At 38.1% G+C, this 10,136-nt stretch overlaps 2 protein-coding genes across 6 annotated transcripts in view; one reads left to right on the top strand and one right to left on the bottom strand.

The window, feature by feature from the left end:
• The window catches only part of cnk (connector enhancer of ksr), a 113,343-nt gene extending 109,042 nt beyond the window's left edge, over nt 1-4,301 (top strand). Inside the window, exon 6 of one of the 2 annotated variants that reach the window (XR_892212.1) lies at nt 1,285-1,371. Coding sequence is in view for 1 of the 2 variants with exons in the window: in XM_011305588.1 (XP_011303890.1) it covers nt 1,285-2,818 (1,534 nt within the window). In the remaining variant the exon portion in view is untranslated. Of the gene's footprint in view, nt 1-1,284 lie in introns of both variants that reach the window. The other variant, XM_011305588.1, reaches the window with a different exon arrangement.
• A 99-nt stretch (nt 4,302-4,400) lies between these two features.
• Nucleotides 4,401-10,136, bottom strand: part of LOC105267023 (E3 ubiquitin-protein ligase MARCH8) — a 21,297-nt gene continuing 15,561 nt past the window's right edge. For all 4 annotated transcript variants that reach the window (XM_011305589.1, XM_011305590.1, XM_011305592.1 and 1 more), the window contains exon 6: nt 4,401-5,111. In XM_011305589.1, coding sequence (XP_011303891.1) covers nt 4,850-5,111 — 262 coding nt within the window. In that variant the 3' untranslated portion in view covers nt 4,401-4,849. The remainder of the gene's footprint in view (nt 5,112-10,136) is intronic.

Genomic DNA, 10,136 nt, shown 5'->3' with positions numbered 1-10,136 from the left:
GGAAGGAGGACATGGTGCAGGGGAGCACCGAGAGGGCTGATGCTCAAGTATAGGGGATGAAGCCGACGAACGCTTTCGGGTGGGGGGCTTCAGTATGCCGGCGAGACTGATGTGTGGGGCCGGAAGGGGGCAAATATGAATACTTGGAGGCTGTGGACGGGATGGGAAGAGGAAATTGAGGGTCGTAAGGATTTTCCCGACTTGTTGTGGGGTGGGATATGGGACTGTGCACGGAACGGGTTGGTTCGAGATGGGGGGCACAGGTGCGAGGAGGTCTAGGAATGTGGGGGTATTGGGCAGACATTGGGAATATGGGAAAGCCTTCAGAGGGCCTAAGGGCAGTTGGCTGGAAGTGGCTATGATTTGGGGGGCTGCCTCAGTTGGCAGTTGGAGAGGACAGCTGAGCAACAGAGAGCAGCGGAAGGGTTTTGGTGTTCCAGATGGGAACATGGAGTTGATGTGGGGAGAGGTTAGGAGGCTGGGGGCCGTGTTGGAGGTAGTGCGGCCCTTCAGTGAAGTTCTTCTGCCATGGCAAGGTACTGAGAGGAGAGATGAAACTTGGAGTCGTCCCTTGGAATGGTGCGGCCTAGGAGTAGTCTTTTGGATCAGAGACTGTGGCGTTGGACGGGGGAGTGGAAACATCGAGCTGTACGGGAAAAGTTGCAGCCTTGGAGTACTTCCCGACAACCGTCGCGGGGGCGATGTCGATGGCTTCGCGGACCTACGGTTTAACTACCTTCTTTCAATACCCGGATCTGATTAAAAAGTAGACTGCCGGGTCTCTATTCACACTGCCCTTATGGCATCCTATTTTGTATTTTTACTATTAGTTTTCTTGTAAGGGGTTGGGGAAGGGAACAAAATGTAAAGACCCGAGAGGGTATACATATGAAAATAAATATATATATATGATACTAACATATTAAAATATCGTATTACCACGAGAGCCTTATATGGCCAAAGTTAACAAAAACACAATCGCCTACATAATTTTTTAAGACTAGTTTTAATACTGACAATTGTAAATAGTGATGTGATATATAAATAAAAACCATGTCAAAAAAAAAAAAAAGTGAATACGGTACAGTGTAGGATGCACAGTCGCATGCATAGGGTGAGATAGGGCCAATTAGCAAGAACAGGGCAGAAAGGGCCGGAATATAAAAAAAAAATACACGTAATGTGAAAAAATCATTTTCTTACACACTACCAATCGACCTAATTATAATTCTCAGAAATAAAATATATGATAAAATAATTGACCAATACTGTTTTGTTTTACAGACGCCAATCCAGCCACATTAGCCGACGTCAACATTTGCCAGATTTCATTACTCTTGAAGAATTTATGCTTTCTCATCGGCAAAATGCTCATCAACATTCAGTGGATACTAGGTCTGCATCATCACGAGTTACCCCACTGACAAACGATCATATCCGCCTCCAATACTATCAGTTTGACCCCAGTGACACATTATACCTGCAAAATCGTAGCATTAATTCAGATTTTTCTACCGATGGAATGACGTACGCTCATCAGCGGGACAGTGAAAACTCATCGCCTTTGTACATATCAGCTTACAGTTATACCAGCTCTTCAGCTGGAACATCAAGACTAGCCAAGGATGAGTCCATCTATAATCAGCAATCTAAATCCGCCAGTGCAATAGATGAGGCAATAGGAACAACCATGAAGGAAGGACTTTCTCCAATTCTAAAGAAATCGTGGAATCAAGCATGCAAATATGTGAAACGACCAGAAGCCGATATTTTTAAATATTCTCTGAGATCTGTTGATCCTCAATTCCAGAACGGTCGTAACGAATTCACGCGAATTGATTCACCTCTATTGCGATCTATTAGTAATTCTAGTTACATGACCCAAAATAAAACGAAAATTGATTCTAACAGCAAATCAAATCGATTGATAAATACAAATACAATAAAAAATGGTGATTTCCATCGAAAGGATATTCTCCGGTTCTCAGGGTCCGAATCTATAAAAAATATTGACTACCCGACTTCCAGTGGGCTCTTAACCCACTCCTCAGGAACCCTGGCCAGAGTTGGAAAAGAAACATCCGAAAGTAGGCAGGAGAGTTTCAACACTAATGACCAGAGTGGGGAAGATGGAAATAACATGGAGTCCTTAAGACTTCCAGGTAGGAAGTTAAGTTCCCAGCAAAAAGTGAAGTTGAAGAGTTCGACGCAATATCAGCCTCCACCAATTCATTCATCTCCATTTGAATATGATAGGATGACAGCTGCCTTTGAAATGCAGCTTGATAAGGAACACGTCCAGAAGACCAATAAATTAAAGAATTTTTTTGGAGGTAGGAATCCCCAGAAGCCTATGAGTCTAGATCTCCCTAAAGAACAACAGAAAACACTACTGGGTTCCCCTAGGCTCCATAGGGCATTGTTCAAAGACAAAAGTTCCAGCCAGAAAAGATCGGAGAGTCACAGCCCAAGAGACAGTGGTGTCACTCAGTGCTTAAGTTTCTACAGTGGAATGAGTCGGTCTGACTCTCATACATTAAGTCAGTGTTTTAGTTCTGTCAGTTCTCCTAGTGGTTTGAGCATGGAAGCTTCACCAATGAATTCCGACAAGTTTGTAATGGAACATGGCAATAAGAAATTGAATTCTAGACATCTGATGTATCCTCCGATACTTCCCTATATACCGCCACCAAGTTCTCCACCTCCTGATGACTATCCCGGCTTAGAGTATCCACCTGTGTTTGAGCCTGGGACTTACTCTTTATCTGCTGCCTCTCTAATGAGTGAGAAGAGTGAAGATCTTGGCGATAGTGAATAATATTTGATGGTCTATTATATTCGCCAGATATGTATAGTAAGGATAACAATATCTTCACATCATTCGACGTGAATTTTAAACGAGTATACAATTTAGCAATATTGTAATTATCGTAAGTTTCTTATTATTATTGTTTAAAGTTAATTATTGCAAGTTTTATCCCAATGATGATGAGAATTAATAATAATTAAAATTAGTGCTCTTAAGTTATAGAAACGGCAGTGGGAGCATTTCAATCTAATTAAATCATTTGTGACATTCCGATAATATTTTCAGACCATTCCTCATTAGCTCTGGCGTGAAACAGCCAATCCCTTGCTGTTATTCAACCATCTTCGAGCTGCGGGTTACTTGGTTGGCATTTGATCGTTTTCATTCGTTACTTTCTACCGAACTTTGACAGCTCTTTTAATTAAATAAATGTGAAATAAAGTGGACAGTAGATCACGAATCAGGGCCATTTTCGGTCTAAAACGCGTACAAGCCAAGAAAAACCCTGAAAACGACAATATCGACTTCTGGCCTTTCCCGAAAGTCTACAAGAATCGTAAATAGACTTAGAAATCCGGTGCCATTGGAATTAGAACGCGGCCACCAATAGTTTTCCAGAAATTGAGCCAGGAATAAGGAAAATGTCCACATCTGGCCTTTCTAAAGGCTTCTGTGTCAAGCTTACAGAAAAAATTGGCACCTATGTGTTAATATTTCTCTTCTTCGGTGCATATGTTTCCGTCATTACTACGAATGACGGGAAGAATGTGGGTTATGGCATCCCGAGGATCCTCAAAAACAACAAAAATCTGATGGGTAGAATAGATCACTTCTCGTAATTTGGCGAGTAAAATCACGCTTTCCGTGTAATTATGACGGAAATTATTTTTCGTCTCGTGGCGCCACTTAATGTCGCTCTCTACGGCTAGTAACACTTACCAGGCCTGGTCAGCGCATAGGTTAGGTGGGCCTCCTGAGAGAAAACAAGGTGTGTCATATGGCCTGAAAAACATTTTGCTGACAAATTCAATCACAATGTGTAACTTCGACCGAATGGCTAATGGCGGCAGACTGGCGCGCGGAGGATCGTGAGTTTGATTGCCGCCGGTAGCATCTTTGGCTTTTTCAATTTCTCGGTTCACAGTCGAGCAGGAGGCTCGTATGGAAAAATAAGAGATGACTTACTTCCAAACTTTTAAATCAAACTCTTCGCCTCAGGTGAGATTTTTCCTTGGTACATGGCGAATGTAGTAAGATAGTGGGGATGGGGGCTTGGAATGGGTCACTCGTGAAAGCTCGCCTGCAGCTCGTGCTATAAACTCCCACGAGCTAAAGAATACAATATTTTAAAGAAAACAATATTTTTCATCACAATGGGTAGATTAAGGGATTTATAATCACTTTTAGAGACGCCAAATGTGCCTATAAAGTCACTTTGTCCGCATAGCGTGATGAAAATAATTTTTTATGGGGATAATCGCACCTTATAGTTAACGTTAACCCTCTGAAGAAATTTTCTTATCTCAATTCTCTAATCGAAGTTCTTATACAATGGGAAAATCCTATACCATCAGTAGGATACAACGCATCATTTAAATATGGTAAAGTTTATTTAGTAACATCACAGATACAATAATTATGTACATAATTGTTTCATGAGGGGGAGTGAGATCGTCATTCGCATATATAAACCGAAGAACTCACATTCCCCCTATTGTCCCTCTCCGTGTTTTTTTCGTTCTTCAATTTTATAGTCACTGGAGTACTAGGTATGAAGTAATTGTGCTCCAGAAAAAAAGGTGCTAGATACAAATCTTTAGTTGTATCTTTGGAAGCAAATTAGATTATTAAATAAATTGTTTTTCCTGTTCCGTTTATTTTTTCATTACGCCGGATCTTACTTTCGGATGGCTATTAAAAAAATTACGGATCAAGTAAATATCCGCTCCGTTCTTTCTTCTTCAATCATTGGTTTTACATATTCATGTATTCTCCTTTTACATGAAAAAGTAATCCATTGAAATCGACTGATGCATAATACTATACATTATCATCGGAGGACGATAATTTATCGAAAACATATAGTTTCAGCTGCGTATCGTGCCTGTGTGCTGGGGCAGTTGATTCTGGTTTAACCGTTTCTGATGCGCATGATTGATCTAGGGATCTCGACAATAGAGTACGATTGAGCTCAGGCATTGAAACAGTGGGATCTTTTAATGGTAATGTTACGTCACGAAGGGAGTCCGTTGGAGATGGTGGAAGAACCACTGTCTCTGGTGCATTCTGTATAAATATTACTCTGCAACAATAAAACAATCAAATAGATCGATTATTCATAATATTTCAGATTATATTTTGATTCATAGCGAGAAGGTATAAGATGAAATGGATCAGAAAATCTTTTGGCATAAGTGAATTTCCGTTAACTAAAACTTTCTCAGAAATTCGTAAATCACTTGCAAAATGAGAAGATATCAATGATGTTTAACATCATAAAATACGAAAATATAATGCTTTTAGAAAGTGTGTGTGTGCATGTCGACTTTTCGGAAACTTTTTATAAATGTCCCCAGAAAAAGATTAAACTTTGTTCTAAAAATGTGAAAATTTGCTGAGTAATTGTCATTACTTTAGAGGTTTTCTAGATACAATTTGAACTTCATCGACCCGATACTTTCCGAGATATAGCAAAAGCAATAGAGAACGTTTTCCTTACGAAAATATCTATCGAATCAAATCAAAATAATGCTACAGCTAGTTTAATCATAATTGGCATTATCTATTTTTATTAGTAAATCGTTGTGAATACCAACCATTGAAAATTGAAGATAGAAAGTTGAATTTCGGTATAATTGTAGTTTTTATAATACTACAGAAGTATATCCATGAACTGAGTCGGATAGGTCGTTCAGATTCTTCTAAACTTAAACTGTTACTACTGAGCTGATTCATTTTTTTTTAATTTGTCATGTTATCTTCTTTCAAGATTAATCAATATATGCATACCAGCCCATAGAAAGTTTTCGAGATACCCGTGACTTCCTGTTTTTTTCATTTGAAAGTTAATTAGCTGGCTAGACATTCGAAATGCCAGCTAGGTAATTAGTGTTATGACAATATAGTTATGTATAAAATTTGTGTCAATCCATTTATTGGAAAAAATATGTTTCGTGATAAAGAATTACGAATCGTCATTTTATCAATTTTCGGGTTCTATCATTTACTGCTTCAATTATTAATGGAAATTGAAAATGAATGGATTTTCTTCTATTTCTGCCATAAATTGAAATAGCATGACTATTACACATTTCACTTTAAAAATTGCTAAACTGCCAACAGAAATCGTCGAAACGTTACATAATCTTTTTGCCAGTTGTGACAGTTACACAGAAAAATACTATATTTAAAATACGAGATTTAAAACGTCATTTACGATATTTCTAATCTCGTAAATTACAAGCCAAATTACTGCTTTTGTGACGTAAATTATGATTTTTATATCAAGATACGCGACAGCGTATCTGCCAAGTTGACGTCACAGGCAGAGAGCTGTCGTGTATGATATTCACCTAACAACTCGACCCTTAATTATTCAAAAAAATATTTAATATTTGTGAATTACCCTTTATCAATTAGAATCGATTGTTGACATTTTGATGGTTAGAGTATTGCACCCAAATTCAAAATTTTATTCATAAATTGAGAAAATAAATAACTTAATATTTGTGAATTACTTTTTAACAATTGAATTCGATTGTTAATATTTTAATTTAAATTGTTGTGAATTACCCTTTAACAATTGGAATCGATTGTTAATATCTGAATGAAAATATTACCTCCAGATTTAAATTTTTTATGTAATATTTTTCAATAATCAACTTGAATAATTTAATAAAAACTAAAACATGAATATTTAAATTAGATTTCGTTGAGCAAAATTACTATGATTAACCAACACATGTTAGAGAGGCTTAAAACAGGTAACAATACTCTTGATTGCATCATTTGTTTGGTAATTATTAACATCCATAACATCCGTTTTTCCATAACCGCTAGCAATCTCACCTATAATGTCTGCGTTCGGTCTCTTCCCTTCTTACACGGAGAGAAAAATACATCACTATTTCGTGTGAGTCCATTCAAAAATTAGTGTGCTATTCACCAACCCATGGGCACGATTCCGATTACTTTGGCGCCACAGTCTGGTGGTGGTTTCCCGTAGTATTTTGTCTCAGGAATTCGGGAAAAATAATAAAAAAAAATCGATCTCTATTATTTATAGTAGTTTTCGATTTTTTAATGTAAAAATTTCAAATAATACCAACTTATATCCTACAATGTTGGGACGTTGGAGATTGGTGGTGGAGGGTGGGGGGAGGGGGGTAGGGGTATTCAGCCTTGTCAATAACCAAAATAATTTTAAAAATGTGGAAAATTTTGAGTAGAAATTTTCATTTTTAATTTCAAATTCATGTTGTGAAAATATTATTATTTATACATTTCAGCTGTATAAACTATAATTATACAGAGGAAGCAATAAATATTAATGTTTACATGTTCTAATTTTGTTATTTTTTTGCTAAAAATGAACTATTTGTTGTTTTTTTGTTTAATTACATAGTTAATTACTTCTGGGATTTTTTCCCAAATTATTATCTTTAATGATAAAGCCAATTTTCATTCTTGACTGGGGGGGCTTCGCCCCCCCAACCTCCTACCGGGGGCTCCGCCTACGCTTTGAAAAACAAAGGAGAATGAAGAAAAACAATGGCGGCAAGATTACATTCGAATTTATATAATTCGTGAAAAATCCGCTAGATGGTGTAAAGGTTAAACAAAAGGCTAAAAATTTTCATATAATATGATATTATAGATTTAGATTTATTCAGTAATATATAAAATATAAACCATATTTTTTTAAAAAAAGGGGCCCACTTTGCCCCTTTTTCCCTCTATATCTCGAAATAGAGTGTAGAGGGAATTTTTTCTTAATTTTGTCGAACTCGCGAGACAAAATAGTTCGGAAAACAACCGTTAAATCGCGGCGCCAAGGTAATGGGTATTGTGCCAACCCATGGGACGAAACCGTGGTCAACAAAAAATTCGCATGTGGCGCCCCAATTTTTAAGGAAGTCTCACGGAAAAGTAGCGTAAGTTCTTCAAAAATTAGGGTGCCACATCCGAATTTTTCGAGTGGGTTATTCGAATTTTTTGTTGACCACGGTTTGGTCCCATGGGTTGGTGAATAGCACACTAATTTATGGTAGAATTTTTTCTCAGTGTACTCATTTATCGGATGCACTATACCAAGATATTGTCACTTTAACAATGGAATTTATTGTAAGTAGAATTGTTTCTATCAAATAACTGAAAAAAATCACAAAAAAATTTTGTGAACAAATGGCGCCAAGTCAACGCTAATTTAAACGCAAGACAGAAACATGAGACAATAACTGAATAGTTGAAATCACGCAGTAGGTGAACTGATTATGATACAATCTTATTTTTAAAAAACCATGGAAATATTAAAAAACGCCAAGTTTATGCTGACGGCGCCAACTAGGACAATTTTCCGCAGTTTTGATTATGATTGGAAAATTGATTATTATTAATAAAGGCTTTTTTTTTCTTTGATATACTTTTTCCTTCACGTATACCCTTTCGGGTCTTTACGATTTATTCCCTTCCTCGATCCCAAAACTCCCTACCTCCTATACCGTATTTGCCGAAAGAGAGGAAAAAATTTAATTCGAGGGGAAGAATCTGCCCTGGTACAGTCGTCCTTTTGACAGTAGCATCGCTCGACATTGAAACTATGCGATTAGAGCACTATGAATATTGACCGTCGATATCCGAGGTCGAACCCGGATCATTGGCATGCTAGACGAGCACTCTAACTGCACGGCCACTATCGTCGGTTTTCTTAAATATATAAAAATGCTTAAAATATGATCAATTTTAAATAGGAAATCATTATTTCTATTTGAAAGTGATGACAAAACGAATATTGATTCAGGACAAATTATGCACGCTTTTCTCGACTCAAAACTTTTTTTCTCCCGTTAGGGGGCGCAAGCGGCACATGGTTCAAACTGAAATTTCCCCATGATGTATATTGACACGTAAAATGTGTTTTCTAAAAGCACGTTCATCTAGAGTGTGGAAAAATTTTATCCATTTCTAATTACACTATTTCTTTCTTTAATTGCTTGAATCGTAGTCTGTTCATATCCTACAGGATCCCTCTTGCAGCTTCTTCTAAATTTATAGGGAATACAGACACTGCAGGGGGACTTATTTCTGCTGGCAGCGAAAAAATATAGTTAATTCTATCGGTTAAATCAATCACTTCATAACTTCAACACCCTTCTACTGTACTAATCATTGTTGAAATAATTGACTATTATAATTTCTAACCATAGCCTGCATCCCCTTATTGTTTATGTGTTTATTCAGCGATTTTATATTGTACTTGGAGCCATTGACATAGTTAAATGGAATTTTAGTTTGAACCACCAGGCGCTTGTGTGTTCATAAATCCACCAGAACTAATGCAGTTCTGCGCCTCCTAACGGGAGAAAGAAATAAGTTTCAAGTCGAGGGAAAAACGCAAAATTGGAGGGAATTTTTTCTCGACTGGCGATTTTACGCCCTCCTACTTCGCGGTCAAGACCCGAACCTTGATCTCAAGCGATGCCTTGTCGGTAACTACGGCAATGGCTGGAAACCAGGGCAACATTGAACAGTGGAACTTTCGAGGGCGCCGGAAAATTTTTTCATTCGATATGCCACTAAGTGGCATGAGCACTGATCTCTATATAACCCTATATAACCCTCTATATAGAGCAGGGCCCGGCAACCTGGGCTCATTAGGCTCACGCGACTCCCGAGCTTCGTTAGTCAGAGCTGGGAGAGGGGCCTCATCCACTTAAGGCCCGGATGGAAGGAATTTTTTCTCGACAGGCGATTTTACGCCCTCCCAATTCGCGGTCAAGACCCGAACCTTGATCTCAAGCGATGCCTTGTCGGTAACTACGGCAATCGCTGGAAACCAGGGAAACATTGGACAGTGGGGCTTTCGAGGGCGCCGAAAAATTTTTTCATTCGCTATGCCACTAAGTGGCATGAGAGATTTATATCTCAACAGAGCGGAGAGACGGGCGAGGGGGCGGGGGGGGAGATGTATCCAAATGTGGAATCCACATTTTGTGACCATCACTAAACCTCTTTTGACATGAACGATGGGATAAAAAAAAATGTCTCCACAGGGGTAGGTAAATCGACTCAGGGGATGATTCTGAGTCGATCTGTACCTATAAATTTC

The sequence above is a fragment of the Fopius arisanus genome, unplaced genomic scaffold (genome assembly GCF_000806365.1).
Source record: "Fopius arisanus strain USDA-PBARC FA_bdor unplaced genomic scaffold, ASM80636v1 scaffold00043, whole genome shotgun sequence".
Classification (NCBI taxonomy): Eukaryota; Metazoa; Arthropoda; class Insecta; order Hymenoptera; family Braconidae; genus Fopius; species Fopius arisanus.
This window is presented reverse-complemented; position numbering and strand designations above follow the sequence as displayed.